Source organism: Amblyomma mixtum, chromosome 8 (genome assembly GCF_055824585.1).
Source record: "Amblyomma mixtum isolate Tamu chromosome 8, ASM5582458v1, whole genome shotgun sequence".
Lineage (NCBI taxonomy): Eukaryota > Metazoa > Arthropoda > Arachnida > Ixodida > Ixodidae > Amblyomma > Amblyomma mixtum.
This window is the reverse complement of record NC_143019.1, coordinates 36,430,025-36,452,572: the sequence shown is the minus strand read 5'-3', so window position 1 is coordinate 36,452,572 and position 22,548 is coordinate 36,430,025. Positions and strand designations below refer to the sequence as shown.

Sequence of the window (22,548 nt, the reverse complement as noted above, 5' to 3'; positions counted from 1 at the left end):
CCCTGCTTTTGACATACTGGACTCGCCCGATGCCCCCCCGCCCCGCCAAGTGGAGCTGATATGGGTGCCCGCGCACTCCGGGAATCCCGGAAACGAGGACGCCAACCTTTTAGCCCGAGGTTCTTTAAACCGGGCTCAGGTGGCCTCTGATCGGGGATTCACGAAGGAGCGCATGCACTCATTCAGTGAGCTGACCCAGGCGCACAGAGCCTTACGCCAGCTCTACCCCCCGCCCCACCCCTCCTTAGATAACAAACACGCAACACTCTGGCGCAGACTACAGACACACACACTCCCTTCACCCCTTACCCTAGCCCATTATCATCCCTCCTTCCCCACTCCGGAATGCACTCTATGCCCATAACCCTTCGCTTCTTCCCTCCACATCCTTTCCCTCTGCCCGGCGGACCCTCCCCCGCGGGACCTAGAGAACCTCAAGACCTGGGAGGACTGGGAGACCCTGCTGCGCTCGGAGGACCCGGCCGTGCAGACCATCGCCACCGGCCGTGCTACCAGTGTTATGGACCTTCGGAACATAAACACTTGAGTGCAGTGGGGTCGTGCGGGGACCCTGGGGCGTGCCCCGAATTCCTCTGTAAATAAAGTTTTCTCTCTCTCTCTCCACTCGTAGAGGCGAAGCTTAACTGACACCTTAACCCCACATCAGTGACACAAGCAGCAACAAATACTTTCCGGGAATTCCGGGAGGCGCACCTTACAAACCAGTACACGCGCTTGTCGCTAACGGAGTCGGGTCGCCGCCTTCTTGCTCGACTCCATATCCAACACACCCCTCCAATGGAAGACAGGTTTCGCATCCCGGAACTGTGGAGACGTGCCCTCCACGTGCGGCCTCTTCCAACAAACATGTCACATGAAGACCATAATGGTCGGCGCCTGGCACGAGCGGAAGCGCTAGCCCGATATTATGGCAACAAAACAGGTGTATACTACGTGGACGCCTCCGGCCCTCACCACGGGGGATGGTACACGGCCGCGGTAGTTCACAACAGCAACACAGTTAACGGCCTAACTTTCAGAGCCCGCAGTGCAACACAAGCAGAAGAGGTCGCGATTGCTCTCGCGGCCTCACATTCCAATTCAAAATACATAATCACCGACTCGCGAGGGGCCTGTCGGAACGTCGAACAAGGCTGCACTCCCTTCCTAGCCTATCGAATATACCAAAATTGCATACGGGATACGGACCCCGGACACCGTTACCTCATATGGGCCCCTGCTCATCAGGGGTTGGCAGGAAACGAGGCAGCAGACGCAGCCGCCCGCGCGCTCTCTCACCGGGCTGTTTTCTCCTCCCCGTCCGATCAGGAACCCGATTTTAATCCGGTCTATACATTCAAAGATATTACAACATATTATCAAAATTGTCATCGCCTTTACCCTAGCCCATGTAAAGGCCTTAAGAAGGCGGATGAGCGGCTCCTGCTCCGCCTTCTCACCAATACATTGCTGTGCCCGGCAGCGCTAAAACATTTTGACCCCTCCTTTAGCGGCAGCTGCCCACACTGTAGTGCAGTGTCTTCTGACACTTATCACATGGTGTGGGCCTGCCCCTCCAACCCCGCTATTCCCCCCATCCCCAACCCAACCCGGGAGGACTGGGAGGCGACCCTGCTCGGCTGCCACGACTTACAGGCCCAACAAGCCTTAGTCGGGCGCGCCCGGGCGGCGGCAACCGCCACTGGGGTCCCATACTAGGGACCTCCACCTAGTGTTTGTAAGGATCGGTCCCTTACGGGCTGATCCAAACATACCTCCTGCTCATTCGTAATGTTTTCACCACCACCACCACCCGCGCTTAAGGCTTTCGCCTCACCGCACTTTAGGTCAACAAAGTGCCCCCTGAGTTTTCTGTTCTTCTCTCTGGCTGGTGTAAAACGTTGTCAACGCTAACGAACACAACGAACGCCGACGGCCTATGGCTTCAGCGCCGCGTTTCTGGCACAACGTCGTCAATGCCAACGCATCCAGCCCACACCTGTCACTACTGCCACTTAGCTTAAAACACGGTTGAGGTGTCCACCGTTCCAAGAGGGCAGTTATGCAGCTTTCCTCTGTTTCAGATGTCCACCGAGATGTGGACGCCTCGCCCTCAGCTCCACATCCTGGCATAGCAGAGCTAAGCCACTGCCAATTTTTTATTGTCTTCCGTAGGTATGTTACCTTGGGCACCATCCAGAATGCTACAGCAGCTATCAAGACTCTAGCTTCGAGCAACATCGGAAATTATGGGTTTCTTGGCATGATAGCACCCATCGATACATTGGAAATCTGGGTGAAAAAAGCCAAGGACCTTCTCAAGGTACGCCTTCTGTTTCCCTGAATTGCACTACGTAGGAAACCCCCACACTGCATGTTGTGGGCGTTGTGGGCGTTGTGGGCGTTACTGGTTAGTGACCGCGTGCTAGGCTGTCGCTTCTACGGGCTGGGGTAGCTTTGTGAACCTCCCGAACTTAATCCGGGGACTTTTAAGCCGAAAAAAAAAATGCATGCGTGTAATTCGTATTCTTCGCTGATACGATATCGGTCGCAGTAAAAATAACGGTACCGATAATTTCACGCTGGACGTATCGCCAGGAGTGCGGCTCTGGTACTAGCGGCTTCCGTGACGTAAATGTCCGCGACTTCCTCGAAGTACAATAATACGTGACACTGGCGCGGGAAGGTGGGGAAGGGAAAAGCTTAAGAAGGAATAATTTCGTGCGCTTGTCTTCAGGGAAACTAGCGCCGCCATTGTTTAGACATCAATTGAATGCCGGGAAATATTTGCTTATTACGTCTCTTCACTAGTGTCTATCTGGAACTGTAGATGGAGCTGCAGAAATCGACTTTTTCTTGCACGAAGCTTTGAAGGATGGTATTGCTATTCTCGAAACAAGTACGTTATTAAAGTTCTGCATAAAAGAAAACGAAGGGAGGTTATTGCAGTCACCCTCACTGAGAGCCCCAAATTATACCACGAGGCAAGGGAGGCCATCTGGTGCCACGTGAAGGAATTACCTTCTCCACGGGTTCCTCTTTCGGAGAGTGTGCTCGGCACCTGTTCTAACCGAAGAACGCAGACTGTACATGAAAACCTGTCGAGGTGGAGAGCAGCTGAACACTAACACTTAACACTTAACTTTATCGGCCAATGACGACGAGTCCAACATTCGATCCCTTTGCTTAGTGGATCTGTCGAAATTCAGTACATTCTTGACATTCAAAAAATCATGCGGGAAAAAACGCACAGTGATGTTACCGCCTATGGTAAAAAATTTAGAAGAGTTAACTGCTGGGATAGTTGGGGATCATACATAATAAAAAGATTTTTGCGCAAAGCAACACACACAAGAAAGAAAACAACACGGGTGCTCACTTCAGCTGTTCAGTGAGGGTGAAAGCACTCGACATATATAGTCCTCCAAAAACCCCGGTGCACATCCGCGGAATACAATCGGTGCAAGACCTGCAGTGATCCACAAGTCGTTCAACTTCATTATTTTCAATTTCTTTTCTATGCTCGTTCACGCAACGTCCCGTCTGTCCAATGTAGGATTTCCCGCAGGGCAGGAGAATTTCATATATGACGTTTGTGGTACACTTTATGAAACGCTAGCCATTCCTCTTCTGAGAGCCAAGCATTTGGTTTTCGCAAGTTATGCGACGGATTAGCTGGGCAAGTTTTTGGGGAACGGAGAACACCATCGGTACATTATACCGGTTAGCCACTTTTTTCAGGTTGTGTATGACTTTATGGATGCAGGGGACCACTATAGGCCACTCTTTTCCCTTCGACTCTTTGTTGCTTACCCCAGCCTCCATCATCTTCAAAAGCGCTTCAGCCACAGGGACCCAGACTGACTCAGGGAAGCCAGCTGCAACGAGCCTGCCCAAATGATTGTAAAATCTGGCTTGCATCTCATGCACACAAGACTTCTGGAGCGATGCCTGCAGGCAAATGTTCGCGATGCCCCTTTTCACTATCTTTGGGTGGGCCGAATTGTACAGCAAGAGCCCTTTTTGCGCACGGAGGGAGTAAGCCCAGCAAATGTGCCCATCTGGAAACTTTAACTGGAAATCTAAAAACTGAGGCATACCATTATCCGGTAGCAAGAGCTAAGTTTTGTTAAGGAACTATCGGACAATGGCATGCCATCATTTGGGCAGGCTCGTTGCAGCTGGCTTCCCTGAGTCGGTCTCGGTCCCTGTTGCGGAAACGCTTTTGAAGACGACGAAGGCTGGGCTAAGCAGGAAAGAGTCGAAGGGAATAGAGTGGCCTATAGTGGTCCCCTACATCCATAAGTCAAGCACAACCTAAAGAAAAGTGGCTAACCGGTATAATGTACCGGTGGTGTCCTCTGCTCCGAAAAAACTTGCCCAGCTAAGCCGTCGAATAACTTGCGAAAGCTGTCAGAAGAGGAATGGCCAGCGTTTTATAAATTGTGCCACAAATGTCGTATAATGAAATTCCCCTGTCCTGCGGGAAATCCTACATTGGACAGACGGGACGTTGCGTGCATGCGAAAGATACAGAAAGTAATAAAGGTGAACGACTTGAAGATTACTGCAGGGCTTGCAGCGATTGCATTCCGCTGTTCCGCGATGCGAGGATTCTGGCTAGAGGCAGACACCAGACATCGCGTGAAACGTTGGAAGCCTTCTGCATCAAGAAAGCGGTTTGTTATTGATACATCGGTTTTCCTTTACGAGGCTGAAGTGAAGTTTTTTTGCGCCTACTCTGATAAGATCTTTTACTTGAAATCCATGCTGCTTTGTACGCGTTCGCATGCTCACCGGGGTTTTGGAGGGCTATATATGTCGAGTGCTTTCCCCCTCATTAAACAGTTGAAGTGACCGCCCGTGTGGTCTTATTTCTTGTGTGTGTTGTCTTGGCGCAAAATCTTTTTAGTATATATGATTTAAAAGACTCGGCTCAGCATTCGACGCCCAATTCTGTTTTAAGCGACGTAAGATTAAACGCACAGCATGGTCGTAATTCAGTTTGGTGTTCGGTTCCTGAGCGTCTTGACTCTTCTTATCCACAGCGTTTGGCCTGCAATAACACTATTTCTCTTTCAAGGTGTTGAAGAAACTCCAAGACAACGATCCATCCAGAAGGACCGTCATAGCGATCGGGACGTTCCAGTACAACACGGGCAACACATGGGCCAAGTACCAAGGTCTATTCAGCAAGGCCGTCGCTAGCGAGTAAGTTCTCATGCTGTTGCCATCCGAGAACCGGTAAATAAACGGCACCTGTTTGAATGCGAAGGGATCAGAAGCCTTATCGGGGGAAAAAATGCGTCGTCTGTCCATAATTCCGAGGAGCAGAAGTGATAACTATACGTTGCTAGTATGTACAGTTCATTATAATCGTAATCCTCGTCATCATCGTAATCCAAACTCTGCCTGCACCCACTGCAGGGCAGAGGCCTCTCCCATGTCTCTCCAATTAACCCTGTCCTTTTCCAGTTGCGACCACCGTATCCTCGTAATCTTCTTAATCTCATCCGCCTAGCTAAATTTCTGCCGCCCCCTGCGACGTTTGCCTTCTCTTGGAATCCACTCCGTTACCCTGAAGGACCAGCGGTCATCTTGTCTTCGCATTACATGCCCTGCCCAAGCCCACTTCTTCCTCTTGATTTCGACTAGGATGTCATTAACCTGCGTTTGCTTCCTCACCCACTACACCCGCTTCCGATCTGTTAACGTCGCACCTATCATTTTTCTTTCCATATCTCACTGCGTTGTCATTAGCTTAAGTTGAACCGCTTTCATTCAGCCATGAGCATCCACAAACTATTTCGTTAAATCGGGAAATTCGTAAAATTGAGGAAGGCATTATTCCCTTATTCGCAATCTGAAATCGCATCTTTGCTGCACCGGAAAGCGACTGTGGCATTATACTTACGAATAACCCGAGCTTGCACGTATGAATAGTCCGCGAAGGTGGTCCCAATCACTTGTGCATTGAAGCGCCATCTGGTAAAACGAATTCAATGCCAAGGTGGGAAGCACCGCCGATTACTGGTCCATTGCTACATGCAGCTGCCCAAGTTGCAGTCCCGTCAACACTAACCCTGGGCCGCTACTTGGGCAGCCAGATGTTAATGATCGCTCGCTGCCAACAGTTGCTGCTATACATCGTGGGCGAAATAAATGAGAAATCAAAATTGACATTGAACCCTACGGGTTCTTGCCGGGGAATAAAAATTTGTTCGTTAGATCGGGAACTTCGTAAAATCGAGTTCCATTAGATCGAGTTTTGACTGCATCTTCATTGCGTTCGTGTTGCCACATATAGTAGATGTCTTAGGAGAAACATGTAACTGCCAGCCAGTTGACCCGAAGAGATGGCTGGTAGTGTCGAGAGATGTGTAGGGATCCGAAAACGCTTACAACCGTTCAAGAATGACACAAAGCTCGAAGTAAAGACATCACCAGATTCTAGTGTTATCACTTTGCGCGCACATCATGTTGGTGGATGTCCCTGCTATTTTTTTTACCTTCGCTACTTTCCAAAGGGAAGAAGAATACCTATAATCCTCTAAGCACTTTGATTCCACTCCAGTATACCAGCATTGTTTATATTGTCCCTCATGAGATTAATAACGTATACACAGGCTGTTTGCGCTAATTACTCCTTCTTTGCATAGATTTTCATTCGAACTCTCAGAGGTGAAAATTATCCACAAATTGTAGGCATATATATAATCTTTTAAATACCCATATTTGGCACTTTTTTTCATTTCTTGGTAAGCTTATTTATGCTGGCGCACGCACAAACTGATATCTCGCGAAGATTTTCGCAAGTTCACCACATTGCTAACATCTGTCCTTGCGCAAAGAAAAAATTGCCCTCTACTACGGCGTCCCTCGTAGCAGCTTTGGAATGTTAAAACCCCTTAATCCAATCCAATCGCTGTTGGCTGATTGGAGAGAAAGTATTTTCTTGCGGATCGTGCAGGTTTCGTGCTAGGGAACCAAAGTGAAAAAAAGAAATGCCGTTCAAGTTGTGAAATAGCTAGAGCTTACAAAACCAACAATCTTTCTTATGGTCTAAAGTACATTGAATTAAGTAAATGTGAAACATCTCGCATAAAACGAATTTCGTTCTTTTTAGTTTGCATAAAGGCGTTTCACTGAAAAGGAGCTGCCGTAAAAAGCTTTGACTGGAAAAGTCATCCATATTCAAAAGCATGTTTTTGGTCTCAATGCGGTTTGAACCCGTTTGAACCGGTTCAAACCAGAACGGAATGTCGCTTCGAGTCGATCCCGGAATTGAACTCGAAAAGCACGAACTCGAATCGAATAAAGAACGAGATTCCCGTGATGTGCGTCCATATTTTCTTTACCTAATTCAGGTTAACTAGTCAACTGTGTATAGAAGAACGTCTAAGACGTCGAAACATTCACGTCGAACACTCTTGGACAAAAATTTTGAACATTGAAATATTCTAAGGTGTTTTTGGGGAAATATTGAAGGTCCATTCGTCCGATACGTAACAAAATCTTTCTCTTCAGTTAAGGCTGCCATAAGAAACCAAAGGGGAACGCTTTTGAGGACAGCAAAACATTAATAGCAAACAAATAAAAACCTGCCGTCGGGAGAACTGCGGATATATTGATTGTTGTAGTGAAATCTTACAACATATGAAAAAATTGCGCTCATAAACCGGTTCCTGTTTCTTCAAAAATGCTTTTGTCCAGAGTTGTTTGGTACGTTTAAGAGATGGAATGTCTGTCTTTGCGGGATTTATCACTGTAAGGTAGCTACAGGAGCAGGTTTCTGAATTCTGTATCTGGAGAATAGCTTTGTACTCACTGTGGTATTTCATAGCGTAGGGTTGAGAGACTGACGGTGTGCGCTGTATTTTCTGCAGCTACGATGCGGACGTTGTGATCGTGGTCACGTCCTCCCACACGCAAGAAAGTGCCATCAAGTGCACGGTGATCCCTCCGGCTATTATCACGGCCTCGGACGGAAACTACACTTCGTTCGTGAGTGCACATTAACCTGCGCTAGCCAACCAGAGCTAACGTAACTACCATAGTTCCACATTTTGATAGGACAAGAAGTAAAACAGGAGCACTTCTTGCACAGAAATGAGCCGTCCCGTACCTGAAACAAAGTACAGTCTTTGTCAAAAGTAACAAGGCTGCATGGTTTGCTTCTAGCTCGTACAGTGGAGCCCTTACAGCTTCCCTGTAGCTGAAGTGGTCGTTAAAGGTAAGGACTGGGGGTCTCCTTACTTTCCAACAACTTTTGCTCTTTAGGAAAGTCACTATACAAGCTAGAAGCAAACCATGCAGCCCTGTTACTTTTGACAAAGACTGTACATACTCTGTTACATTGTTAGAGCAGGAAACTGGAACTCTGATACTGCCTTGAAATTTTCTTTGCGTGTCGTGTCGGAAATCTTCGATGCGAAACAATATCGAACAAATAGGAAATAAGAGTGTACCCATTTGGTGGACCACCGATAGAGTTCAATAATAAATAGGGCCCGGAAATTTAGGCACTAAATAACCCCGAAATAGGCAGGCATCTAGGCTCTAAAAAATATTGAAATAGGCGCTATAAAGCGAAAATAGGCGCTTTGAATAATACTCTTTATTCACAAGATTTGTAAGTCAATCACGGAGCTACGCAGTCCTCAACTTAAGCAATAAAGCGCATTCTCAGGTTTTCGAACTTGAAGGGCCTTCGGTTTTCGCTAAGCATAGCTTTGTACTTTAAAAGGTTTCTTTGACATCACATGAACTTAGTGGCGTGAACCTAGAACATGAGATTTGATAAAGGCTTAGGCCTTCAGGTGATGTGGTCGTATCGTCTCCGCGAAGAAAGTCTCGGATTTGGGAAATTTTTTCTAGGCATCTATTTTCTTCTACCAATTGTTGCATCTTCGTAGAAGCAGTAGCGCCCTTTCCTTCCAGTCGCCGAAGTGCTGCTGGTACTTCTGCCACTACCTTTAACGATTCATCTATTGCGAGTCCAGCTTTTTCCAACTTTGTCATCCTTTCCGTCAATGTTGAGAACTTTGCACTAATGTATGTCAGGTCTATTTCCAAACTCGTCTTTTGCTACACTTCGAGATAAACACTACGATCACGTACAATTCGAGAAACGCGTTCTGCGAGATCCGCGCCTTTTGTGCGTGCATCGGCGCGCGGCTTTCACCACACTAGACAGATGTCTCAAAATTGAAAAATGGCACCGAGGACTAAAGTGCTGGGTTTAGGCATTTATAAGCAAAAAGTGCGGTTAAATAGGTAGTATTTCCTAAAAAATGACAAAAAGGCAGGCAAGTGTAAAAATCCCCCGTTTAGGCATTTATAGGCATGTTTAGGCAAATGCCTAAATTTCCGGGCCCTAATAATAAGCTGTGACGCACGGAGATCGTGATGCCTCCGCTTATCACGGCTGTTGAAAAGCAGTGCTAAAGAGCTGTAGGTAAAAAAAAAAGTTATTTTGGCGGCTTCCCTACCTCTTTCTTTCTGTAAATCTCTAGGATACTTCATGGGATCACATAATCTGGTGTGCACATGGAAGCGATACTGAGAAAAGAAAAAACATGTAGACATCACGGCGGCGACCCCCATTGGAGAATGCGAAAACGCTGACACCTCCTCGGCACTCGTCACCTCTTTTTGCCCCTCTTTATAATTTTCTTTTTGTTTGTTAATTAATTTGACTACTGAATTAGCGTAGTTATCATAAGCTTTAATTAAAGATCGTTTTATTTACTCTGATTGCACCTTTTTTTTCTCTATAAACCACTCCGTTTTTTTTTTCAAATTTGGCACCGGGGTTGTTTTCCAGGTTACTTACTATATCTCCGTCCATCTTATTGAACCATATAATAGTTTTTGTTTATAATTAATTAGATAAATATTATGTCAATGAAAGTGTTTTGTTTTCTTATCACTCATCAAATACATTGCAAGGAATTTCAAACTTTATTTTCACTTCTTTGCCTATTTTTGCACTATTTTGCCGTTCATGGTTGTTTTCCCCTCCGCTCACTGTATCGACGTCCGCGATATTTAGACGATGTTTCGACATTTTTGGCTCTAATTAATGAACTAATCATTCTGTCGATATAATTTTTTTTGTTGCGAAGCATCGTCACACCATCCTTTTTCGATTACAGCTACTCGTTTGACGCTACCTCTTCTGATAACTTCACAACTGCTGCGGACGCGTTTTGGTGACACAACCCAGCCGACATGGGGTAGAAATGCTTTCGCATTAATTAATTGAGACTTACCATAAGGACAATTATATGTTTCATAGTACACAGGAATCCTGTATCTGAGCCGAAACGTCACTTCATTTGTATTTTGGCCTGCACTGTTGTATTCTTCGTCATGTACCATCATGAACAGACGGTCTTCAAACTGTGTAATTCAGTGTGGATGAGAATTTTGCAAGCCTTTATGCTCTGAACACCACGTAGATCATTTTCAGGAAGTTTTGATTAGTGGTGAACATGCACTGGGATACTTTATGTTCTGACCGTAAATATTTTTCACTCGGTCTTGTCTACAGCAACACAGCTCCAAGGACAGAAATGAAAGTCTCAAAAGCAGGCTGCTCAAAGAGTGATGTTCTCGCTTGGGAACCCTTGTGACGTTCACCTAGGAGTTCAGGTGTCAGGGGTAGCCACTCGTGGGTTGTGTTATGCGGTAATGAGGCTCCAGCCAGGGGTTTCTAGGTTGCGCCAGGTAACTTCCCAGTCTGTAAGACTGTCAGCTTTATTTTCATTGAGTACCTGTTCGGTAGCACCATGTTCGCTCAGTGCTTTTCGTAGTAGAAATTGGAAATACCCGCTGCAAACGAAGGTAGGTTTAGAGCATTAGCTCTAATACTTGCATTACTCAAGGTCACGTTAGTATAAAACACAAGGTCATTCAAGTGGGACCAGTTGGTGGTACCATTGGAACACAGATTGTGGATTATCTAATTGGCGTAGAATGTTCGGAGTGTAGCAAACAATTCAGCGCCTTATGGAGCGTAAAATTACTGATAAATCGAATAAAACAATAATTGAATAAGAACCTAGCTCATCATAAGGATTCGCCCTGACGACCTTTGGTTCCCGAAACCGTGACTTCTTGAAACTTCAAACATCCATTACGACCAAACTAATTGACGTAGGACATTCGAAGTGATGCCAAACGATTTATCTTCTTGCGCTGTATACGTTGGCGTAAAAAAGTAGATATATCTTTCTATAACGAGAAATTTGTATCTGATACAGCGAAGACGGCTGATGACGCAATGTTCGTTCGATATTGCTAACGCTCGATACTCATACGCTGCCTCAGGGTTGTGCTCATTTTGTCCCCTCCGTGCTAGTGCAGCTATGCTTCCATATTATAGTTATGACAGCAGCTTCTTACTATTAAGAGAAAGAAGAGGATTTAGGCGAGTAGTAGTAGTAGTAGTGCTAACTTTTGTTATCCAAAAGAAAAAGGCAGCTCTCCCCCCCCCCCCCCCCCCCCCTTCCCCCCGCGGCACGCGGCCGGCGGGGCAGAGAGTGCGTTTTTAGATGCTGGCCAGGAGGTATCGGGTCCCGGCGGCCTCTTCAGCCAATTGGACGAACAGGAGCTGGAGCTGAGGGTCTGAGCTGCGCAGCGAGGTCTTTCTGGTTTCTCTCTTACCTATATTATGCCCTCCCCCTCCCCCTGGAAGAGTACGGACATTCTCATATTATATGGTCGAGGGTTCTCGCCCCAAAGAGATTACTGTGCAGAAGTGCTGAAGTTTGGGCTAGTTGGTGTTAATACGTAATAAAAAAATCTGTCGCAGCACGACCGAAACGGGTACAAGAGAGGACAAACACGACAGGACGAGCGCTGCGCTTCCAACTGATAGTTTATTGAAAACCCGAAGATTATGTACAGTCCTACTGATCATCTTGTGGAAATCAATCAGTTTTCCAAAAATTCTATTTCGTTATCATGCGAAACTAAAGATGATGCGCTGATACATTGACTGCCTGCTGATCTAATATGGTATGCCTCCCTCTTTCGACTTGGTCTTTCCCGCGCCCAAGAAATTTGGTTTTCCGAAATATGGGTTTGCAATCGCAGTCACTACAATGTATGGCAAGATGCCTTCTCTTCCCTTCCTTGACCAAAATGCAGTGCTCCCTAGCTCCTTCATTAAAACAACGTCTTGTTTGCCCGATGTATACTCTATTACAGGTAACGGCAATGCTATAAACTACGTTAGTAGTGCACTGCGCCAAACAGAGTTGGTGCTTGATTGCGCATGCCTGCTTTTTCTTTTTTATCATCATTGGACATATGTTTGAAAGCTTGCTGGGAGCTGTGAAGAGCACATTTACATTGTATCTTCTTGCTATCTTATTCAAGTTGTGGGATAGCTTATGAACGTACTTTATCACTGGAGTGGGCTTCCTGTGATCTTGATCGCCCTGTTTTTACTGCTCTTTTTCTTTCGCAGCAAGTTTTCGTCGAAACAGGTCGAGTGTGAGCAGCGATAGTTTTTTAGCCCTTTTAGAATTCTACGTTCCGTCAACCGCCGTCAACTTTAACGACCATTTCTAATCACAAAAGGCTGGAATTCGCATCGGTTCTTGTGTTACGCCGGTTCTTACTGACATTTTTCTCTCTAGCGTTGACAAAGGTTTGAGAAGCTCACTTCCTCACCTCCGCATTTTCAGATATGTAGGTGACTTTTTCGTCATAGTTTACAAGACGAAAGATTTAACTATTGACGAAGTAGTCTCTGATATTCTTGCATCTTTCAAAGATGCTTCAAAAGGCCTGAATTTTACTTTAGAACTCCCATGCAACAACAGCATACAGTTTCTCCACCTAACACTATCTTTTTTGGAAGATCATATCTGCTGGATGTTCAATCCCAGATCGAACAAGGCACTTCTCCCGTATAGCAGTGCTCACTCGAAGTTAATCAAGAGAGTTATTGCAATGAATTGCCTCAACGCATTTTGGGAAAAATCTTGTTGGCATCAAATGCAAGAAAGCGCTAATCTGCAAATACAGCGACTGCGCATGTCAGGGGTCCCGGCAGATACTATAACATCAGTTGCAGAAAACGTGCTGCAAAAGAAGAAGAGTAGTAAAAAACAGGTCGATCAAGATCACAACAAGCGCACTCAAGTGATACCGTACGTTCATAAGGTATCCCACAAATTAAAGAACTTGGCAAGAAGATACAATGTAGATGTGCTTTTCATAGCTCCCAGCAAGCTTTCAAAAATATGTCTAATGATGGTAAAAAAGAAAAAGCAGGTATGCGCAATCAAGCACCTACTCTGTTTCACGCAGAGCACAACTAACGTAGTTTATAGCATTCCCCTTACCTGTAATAGAGTATACATCAGACAAAGAGGACGTTGTTTTAATGAAAGACTTAAGGAGCACTGCATTTTGGTCAAGGAAGGGAAGAGGGGGCATCTTGCCATACATTGTCGTGACTGCGATTGCAAACCCATATTTCGAAAGACCGAATTTCTTGGGCGCGGGAAAGACCAGGTCGAAAGAGAGAGGCATACCATATTAGATTAGCAGGCAGTCAATGTATCAGCGCACCATCTTTAATTTCGCATGATAACGAAATAGAATTTTTTGGAAAACTGATTGATTTACACAAAATGATCAGTAGGACTGTACATAAGGTTCGGTTTTTCAATAAACTATCAGTTGGAAGTCCAGCGCTTGTCCTGTCGTGTTTGTTCTCTTTTTTCCCCGTTTCGTTCGTGCTGCGACAGTTTTTGGTATTATGCACAAATATTACACCTATCGCTCCTGGCCTGGAGAAATATGTGGTTCGCCATAACCGAGTGCGGATACGTACGAGGTCTGTTAGAAAAGTATCCGACTTTATTTTTTTTTGCGAACACCTGACGGTATGAAACAAGCGCGCTTGCATCACGTGACCTTGAACCTTCGTGCGCATGCACGAATTTTTTCCCGCCTGCCGATAGCGTCAGTCACTGGGACACAGCATTTGAGTGAGTCGGTGCGCAGTGCTCTCGTCGGTTTTTTATTGCAAGGAAAATGGCGGAGTGACAGGAGCAGCGCTACTGCATCAAATTTTGCCATAAACTGGGCGACAGCCAAGTGGAAACCATTCGGAATAATCAGACGGCTTTCGGTGACGATGCTATGACCAGCACACAGATTAAGCAGTGGTACAATTGATTTAAAGATGGCCGCACATCGGTGGGAGCGAGCCACGCTCCAATCGGCCATCAACATGCCGAAATGACCTGGTCATTGCCGTACTGAACGCTGTGGTGATGCGGGACTATCGCGTGACTATCCGAGAAATTGAAGAAGAGGTGGACATGAGCAATTTATCCGCACATTCCATTATCACCGAAGATTTGGCCATGAAGAGAGTTGCGGCGAAATTCGTGCCGAAGCTGCTCACGGTGGAGCAAAAACAGCTTCGTGTTGAAGTCTCACAGGACATGCTGGATTCCGCAAACAGTGACCCCGACTTCATAAACATCATAATCACTGGTGACGAGTCTTGGGTGTACAGGTACGACCCGGAAACCAGATCCCAGTCGTCACAGTGGAAGCATTCCACGTCACCAAGACTTCAGAAGGCCCGCCAAGTGCGCAGCAATGTGAAAGTGATGCTGACTGCTTTCTTTTGACACCCTCTGTGTGGCAGACCACGAGTGCGCACTCCACAGGGTCAAACAATGACCAAAGAGTGCTACAGGGATGTCCTTTGTTGCCTACGTGATGTTGTGAGGCGCAAGAACCCGGAGTTGAGGTCAACAGGAAAGTGGCGCATCCATCACCACAATGCTCCTGCACATGCCTCGCACTTGATTCAGTCTTTTTTGGCGAAAAACCAGACTCCTGTAGTTCAACAGACTCCTTACTCTCCTGATAGGGCCCCTGCGATTTCTGGCTGGTTCCCAAAATCAAAAGGCCATTGAAAGGAGCGCGATTTCAGACAAGGAAGAACATTAGGGCTGCAACGACAGCTGAGCTGAACTCCATTCCGAAAGGGGACTTTTTGGAATACTTCCCAAAATGGCAGCACCGCTGGAAGAAGTGTGTGGAGTCCCAAGTAGACTACTTTGAAGGTGTCTAGGTTTGGAACGCTCCAGTTGTGCAAGTTTTTTTTCTACGGCCAAAGGTCGGATACTTTTCTAACAGACCTCGTATATGTTTGCAGTCGCCTCCCCACGACTGACCGTGTCTGTTGCTTGATTCCGTGTCCGGCGGGAGTACCAGTCTACGATCCACTCTATAATTCTGCGTGATCTCTCCGCGTTTTAGCAGACATTTCTAGAGTAATTAAAGCTAGGTCTCCTCGTTCAATCTTTTGTCTTCACAGAGCCGACATAAAGAGCTGGTAAAGAAATCATATCCGCACAGCAATAAACACGCTATTGTCGGCATGACGATGCAGCGCTCCCCGTTGTCTTACAAGCACACCAAAAATTTCACCAATGCCAACCAACTAGAGCTCTACAAGGACTGCGATGAGTTTGCGGTGGCGACTATTGACGTGGTAAGCTACGCTCACGCCATCTGGGAGGCAACGCTCGAATAACCTCGGACAGCGAAACTGCTGACTGCTCTGTTATTGGTTACTTCATTGTCTTACACATGTGCTGGGTATAGTGGATGTTTCGGTGAACACTTTCAAAAATTTTCAACCATATGCTTTTTAGGGTATAATTATGGCTATTGTGGCATAGTATTCCCAGTGTTGGCGGACACCAGAAAACCGGTGAATCGTTTTAAATAGCAAGCTAGTTAACTAATTTTCAACAACTAACTTTTAACTGTTAGAGTTAGACCCCTGGTTGCAATCAGAGATTTATAGCCAGTTGTTAGTAATAGCCATATCAGTTGTTAGATTTTCGAAAACCTGATTACTGTGGGAGCTGTGGCTTGACAAAACATGGTTTTCTCTACTAGGTGCGTGCACTGGAAGAGTTGCTTTTCCTGCAAGGTTTCGAAAGCGAATGCATTTTCGCACTATGCAGCCAAATCTTGTCGAGCTACAGCTGCGAGGTTAAATACGTTTTCGAAAATCTAAAAGCTGATATGGCTATTACTTACGGTAAGGTAAATTGGTAACTTCTTTTTTTTTTGTGGAAAGGAAATGGTGCAGTATCTGTCTCATATATCTCGGTGAACACCCGAACTGCGCCGTAAGAGAACAAATCTCTATTTGCAACTAGGCGCCTAACGATACTAGTTAAAAAGTTAATTATTAAAAAATTAGTTAGCCAGCTTACTATTTATGACGATTCACAGGTTTTCTGGTGTTCGCCAACACGGTAGCGCTATGCCGCAAACGCCATATTTTTGAAAACCTTTGAAAGTGTTCGCTGAAACAACCGGTATGTACTGCTTTTAGAAGATGTATAACTGACTAAACTGAAATTTTGAGTCGTACCTACTGTTCAGCATCTGTAGTCTGTACATGTACACCCACCGTCAAGAGTACTTCGGGTTTGCTTCCGAGGCCGTCAGCATGCTTAGTTGTGCATACGCAGCGACTGTAATCTCTTGAACAATAGATGGCTTCGAGTCCTCAGTGCTCCTGACCTATGAAGTGCTAGATATTCAAGAGTACTTCGGGTTTGCTTCCGAGGCCGTCAGCATGCTTAGTTATGCATACGCAGCGACTGTAATCTCTTGAACAACACATGGCTTCGAGTCCTCAGTGCTCCTAACCTATAAAGTGCTAGATATTCCAGGGAGTACCGCTAAAAGCTTAGCAGCGAACCCCGTGGGCTGTACACTTTTCACGGGTACTGTACGTCTCATGGTTTGATGGCTATTGATTACTGTTCCAGCGGTAGCGCATTATCTAGTTAAACTCATCTGTAAATGCATGATAGAACACAAAGGCTTTGTTGTTCTCATTGTCATCCAGTGTCTGTATATTGTATGAAGTGGGCGTAGTCGGGCTGCTGCTGATGATAAAAACTTAGCCGGCCGAAGTTCAATCTAAATGTGCTTAAAGGGGAAAGTGAATAAAACCAAACTGCTGTTGATCGATTTGGTAGAGGAAAACAAATCTGTGATATCTCACAGGGCGCTGGAAGCCGTTAACACCTGGCTGTTTGTAATCAGAAGTTCTTTATTTTAATTATTTAGCCCTAAAAGGTCCACGCGAGCAGGAATAAAGACGGTTTGCTGGTTTTGTAACGCGAAACGCTAACTGTTCTGCAGCATATAAGCAATTTTGTAGGATGTTTCGAGATTTGTTACTACTCGAAACACTTAACAAGGTGGACCACATCCACTTCCATCACAGACGTTGGCATGATGTTGATAACGAAATGTTTTAGTGGAATAGCGAATTAATCAGCGTATATTTAAGGAAAAATCTCTCTTGCCTGAGGCTTTGACCAAAAAATTTAAGGGCCGCTTAATTGCGTTAGGCATAGCCTTCGTTCATTACGCAGCGGTTTGTGTAGCTGGGAAGTTTCTGGCCGGGCTCTGCCTATTTGTGTGTGTGTTACCGTGGCCTCGAGCTACAGCGCTCGCCTCGGCTTCAGGAAGTAGTTGGGTGGACGCCCCCTGCTGGTCGGTTCCCCAGCAGGTTTCACATAAGTACAGGGTGAATCATACTTAGAGGGAACACGCCTCGGCGTGGCCACGCACCTGCGGAGTGCCATAGAATCTGACCCGTTCATGACTCAATACAGAGTGCTGCATGAGAATAGGAACCTCGACGTGGTGCTTGGGGTAATCTGCCCCTTTGCACGGGTTTACACAGCGGCTTGGTCGCAATAGCGCTCCATGTGTGGGCAGCCACGCGGAGCCATGTTCCCTCTAAGTGTGACTAACTTTGTACAAGCCATGGCCTGTCATGGTGCTCGGCCTTCCAGGGTGCATTGCTTGAGAAAGGAGCCTGCGCCTTCAAATCCCCTTTCCCTTGCGGGTTCTTCCCGTCGCAATCAACTTGGGGCCTCTCCCGCCTCTCCCCTTCAAGTGGGGAAGGGAATTCCCTTCTCTCGGCTTTGCCAATCGCGGCCGGTGGTTAGTGGCTGTTCCGTGTAGACAACCTTATATACGCCGAATTCGGCAGGTGCTCACATTGGGGTCTTTATTGGCAACACATCAAAATACCATCTGCTTGTACAAGATGTTTCACGTAAGACTGTACACAATTTTTAAAAATAGGCTTTTGACCTAGAAGAGCGCTTTTTTCGGCGTAGCATTGTCAGCGGTGTAATTCACCAGAATGCAGCTAAGACGTGCTAACTATCAGGCTGGTTAACTAATATTGCAAAGTTAGCTTTTAAACTGTCATCGCTAGGATCTTTAATTACTGAGAGGCATGTAGCCCACCGTAAGTAATATCCGTGTAAGTTTTTGGAATTTCGAAAACGGGGTCACCCTCGGCGCTGTGGCCCAACAAATTTTGGCTGCATCGCGCCAAAATGCATGCGCTTTCGAGAAGCTTGCGGGCAAAGCAACCTCTCCAGTCGTCGTAACTCGTCGAAATAACCAAAATTTGTTTCGCGACAGCGCCAAGGTTCCGCACTTCTGAAATTGCAAAAACTGATATGGATATTACTTACGGTGGGCTACCCGCCTCTCAATAATTAGGGAGTAGCAGTTAAAAAGCTAACTATTAAATATTAGTTATAACACCCTTCCAGACGCATGTCGTAGCTGTATTCCAACGTACTACACCGCCGACAACGGTGTGCCAAAAGAAGGCGCTCTTCTAACTCAAAAGGTGAAGTTTTAAAAATTGTGCTATGTCTTAAATGAAACCCCCTCTATGTGATTCCCATTTGCACACGAGTGTTAATTCTGTCTGCTACAGGAGGTACCGACGTAACACCAAGGGCTCCATTTTATTGCATAGCGTCTAGTTTCAGCGGTGCAGGCTGGAGCAGGTGCTGATAAGTCTATTAGACACGCGCTGAAGCCTTGAGGCCCATCTCCGTGGAGACATCCGAGGCGTACGAGCGCAGCGCCTACGCGTTCCAGCGTACGCCGGAGCCACTCTGCGCTTGCGCGAGGCGCCGACGCGAGGTGGCGCTGGCGCTTGGCAAATATCTGTCCTTTGCGGATATCTGCGCCTCGCTCGCGCCGGCGCCGGAAGTGGCTCGCTCGTTTGCGGTCGGTGTAACCAATCAGAGAACGCACTTCTCTCGGCAACCTGTACAGCCCTTCGCGCCGTTTTCTTCGCTTCGCTGAGCGCGAGTACCAGCGACAGGAAGCGACAGGCCGTCGAGCTGCGTATGTTTTCCGACGCTTGTCGCTGTGCGCGTAGGCGCTGCGCTCGTGCGCCTCGGATGGGTTCATGGAGATGAGCCTTTACATGATGCTCCAAGTACAACAAAAATTGCAGGGGTTCAATGGGGTTTCAACTTAGTTATGCGAGCGAAAAGTGTGTTAATAATGGTCTCCACTGTCTGAAATCAAATGTCAAGGTCAAAGGTCATAGCCATATGATCACGTGGTCATACTACGGTAGCTTGAGCCACACCAGGACGCAGTTAAGTTCGGTTTGACCTTGTGAGGTACTGAAGGTCAGTGGCAATGTGGTGCGCACCGTCTCAAATTTCCAGGTCAAGGTCAAATATCAAGGACAGGTACCTGATGGTTATATTCATATGATCATGTGGTCATACAACCACGGCTTGGGCGATACCACCACGCGGTTATGTTCGGTTCGACCTTTTAAGACACTGAAGATCATTGTCTCATCCAGTCGCTCTAAATGGCTGTCATGGCGATGTCGGCGAATGCTCCTCTTTCGCTCATGGTTTGTGCCCCGCCACGCCCTTAATTTTTGCAGGCCTGTGACTTGACGAAGAAAGTCGGCACAAGCGCAACAATCGACGACCAGATGGCGCTGGCCTTTCAGAAGGATTCCAACCGGTATTTCGTTATATATGTGACCGGGGCAACTGTTACTGCCCAGGTAAGAACACGCGGCACTTGCGGCAATGGCTGTTTCGCACTGTTTGCGAATAGCAGCTATTCCGGACAAGAGTGTCTGTTGCAGCAGTTTTTTGTTTGCTTGAAAGAATCAAAGGGAACAACGCACTGTAGTTTCATCTAGTCACTGGTCGGAAAAACTGGCGCTGTGATTGTTCGTTTTGACTTCGGGAAGGCAGAGAGGCAAGATCTTCGTACGGTTTTTCGTATGAATAACTCATACTAGTAATTGGCACTTAATATAGGAGCGCTAAAAGGCGTCACTTGACATAAAGAGGTTAGGGAACAGACGACCAGCGGTAAGACAAGTGTGCAGATATCCAAGAACATTGATCGGAAATGCCTCGGCGCTTCCCGAACGCATTATGAGCAAAGAGAATACACGAGTTTTGTTGAACTTGGATGTTGAGTACGAAGTAATTCCCGCAAAAAAATGTTAAAATCGGAAAATAACTTTTTTTGCATGTAACAAAATGAAGACGCTTTTGATTAGCACAGGAACCTACCAAACAATTCTGGACAAAAGCGTTTTTGAAGGGGAGAGATGAGCGAAATGTTGTCGTATATTGTAAGATTTCACTATGCCAATCAATGCATCGGTAGACCTCTAATTGGCAGGCTTGATTTTTTTTTGCTATTAAAGTTTTCGCTATCGCCAAAGCAATCCTCATTGGTCTTTAATGGCAGTCATAACTTCCATGCGATTGGTGGAAACATTTAAAAAGAAAAATTATGCTACATGTAGGAACAATGAATGATTAACTTAAATATTTCTGCACCACTAAATTTCAGTTTTTCAATGTTGAAAATTTTTGTGAAAGAATATTGGATATGAAGAATAAATGGACAAGTGGCTCGTTGATGTATACAACTGCAGTTTTTGACCAGATTGGGAGTGGTAGGATCCGAGAATGTTGTCTGTATATCTGGATGCAGAAGGCGAAATCAATGGTCAACAGTCTCGCAAAGGAACAGCAGTTCACAATTGGTAGCGAGGTGCTGGAAGTGGTGAGGGAATACGTGTACTTAGGGCAGGTTGTGGCTGCTGATCCGGATCATGAGAGGAAAATAACTGGAAGAGTAAGAATGGGATGGGGCGCATATGGCAGGTTCTCCCAGATCGTGAATGGCAGTTTACCAATATCCCTCAAGAGGAAAGTATGCAACAGCTGTATCTTACCGGTACTCTCCTATGCGACAGAAACGTGGAGGCTAACAAAGAGGGTTCAGCTTAGGTTAAGGACAACGCAGCGAGCTATGGACAGAGAAATGATACAGTAGGTGTAACGTTAAGAGATCGCAGGCGGGCAGAGTGGGTGAGTGTAGAAACGCGATTTAACGACATCCTAGTCGAAGCCAAGAGGAAGAAATAGGCTTGGGCAGGGCATGTAATGCGAAGGCAAGATAACCACTGGTCCTTAACGGTAACGCAATGGATTCCAGGAGAAGGAAAGCGTAGCAGGGTTCGGCAGAAAGTTAGGTGAGTGGATGAGATTAAGATGTTTGCGGTGATACGGGGGCCGCAAGTGGCAAACAGCAGGGCTAATTGAAGAGACATGGGAGAGGCCATTGCCGTGCAGTGGCATTAGTCAGGCTGATGATGATGGTTGCGCCCGTTTGCATTTTGTTCATAACGCTTGCGTGTTTCCGGTTTTCTGTATGTCGTGCAAGCGAAGTAACACGAGCACTTCTTCACAGGTGAACTTCATCAAGGCGGTGCCTCCATGGCATCGCTTCGCGTGGCTCGTATACAACGTGCACATGGTCGACTCCAGCTTGAAGTGCGACGGGTCTGCTAAGGATAAGCACGGGTTACTCGGATATGTTAAAAAGATATACGGAATGTGACAATGCGGCCGAGGCCCCTTTGAGAATAAAACGTGGCTAAAGTGTGCAGCACTTCGTATCAATTGCGTTTTTAATGCGATATGGTTAAGGAGGCCGTGTTACAGAAAATCCGGGGTCGCCGTCGGCGTTGCCCGCGTCGTTGACCCGTGAGCGAAGACTCCACGAAAAATCTCCAGGGAAGCAACCTGGGAGGCAGGTAGGCCACCTGGGTCACGTGACCCTGCGGCGTGATCACAACCTGCCCACTGGATAGTGAGCAAACTGCCCACCGTGGCAGGTGGCAGTTAATGATTGGTCGCTTTGGAAGAGCAACCTAGGTCGCACAAAGCCCACCGGTGGCAGCACCTGCCATCGCAGGGAAGTGGCTTAGCGCTTGACGCTGCACCACTGAGGTAGGGGTGGAATGAGAGATCCCAGCGATCTATTGATTTATTTACTATTTTCTTTACAATCATAGATTCCTATATATATATATATATGTATATATATATATATATATATATATGAGAAGCTAGCAGCCACAGAAACCAAGGGTCGCAGGGGATTTTTAATTTATTTATTTTGGGCTGTTGTGCGATTTAGAATATTACTGAACATGTTTTCGCTTAAAGCTTATCGATTATAAAAACAAGAAAAACCACATGCCGCCGGTGGGATCCGAACCCACGACCTCCGAATTACGCGTCCGGTGCTCTACCGCTGTGCTACGGCGACGACTGCGAAATCTGCTTTCGGGGGTATATATATATA

General features: G+C 46.4%; 1 protein-coding gene across 2 annotated transcripts in view; it reads left to right on the top strand.

The window, feature by feature from the left end:
* LOC149332091 (uncharacterized) overlaps positions 1–21,798 on the top strand; it is a 52,782-nt gene extending 30,984 nt beyond the window's left edge. Inside the window, exons 5-10 of one of the 2 annotated variants that reach the window (XM_089555691.1) lie at positions 2,176–2,323; positions 5,084–5,211; positions 7,887–8,004; positions 15,362–15,538; positions 19,808–19,933; positions 21,649–21,798. In XM_089555691.1, the coding sequence (XP_089411817.1) occupies positions 2,176–2,323; positions 5,084–5,211; positions 7,887–8,004; positions 15,362–15,538; positions 19,808–19,933; positions 21,649–21,798 (847 nt within the window). The remainder of the gene's footprint in view (positions 1–2,175; positions 2,324–5,083; positions 5,212–7,886; positions 8,005–15,361; positions 15,539–19,807; positions 19,934–21,648) is intronic. The other variant, XM_089555692.1, reaches the window with a different exon arrangement.
* The last annotated feature ends 750 nt before the right edge of the window (positions 21,799–22,548 follow it).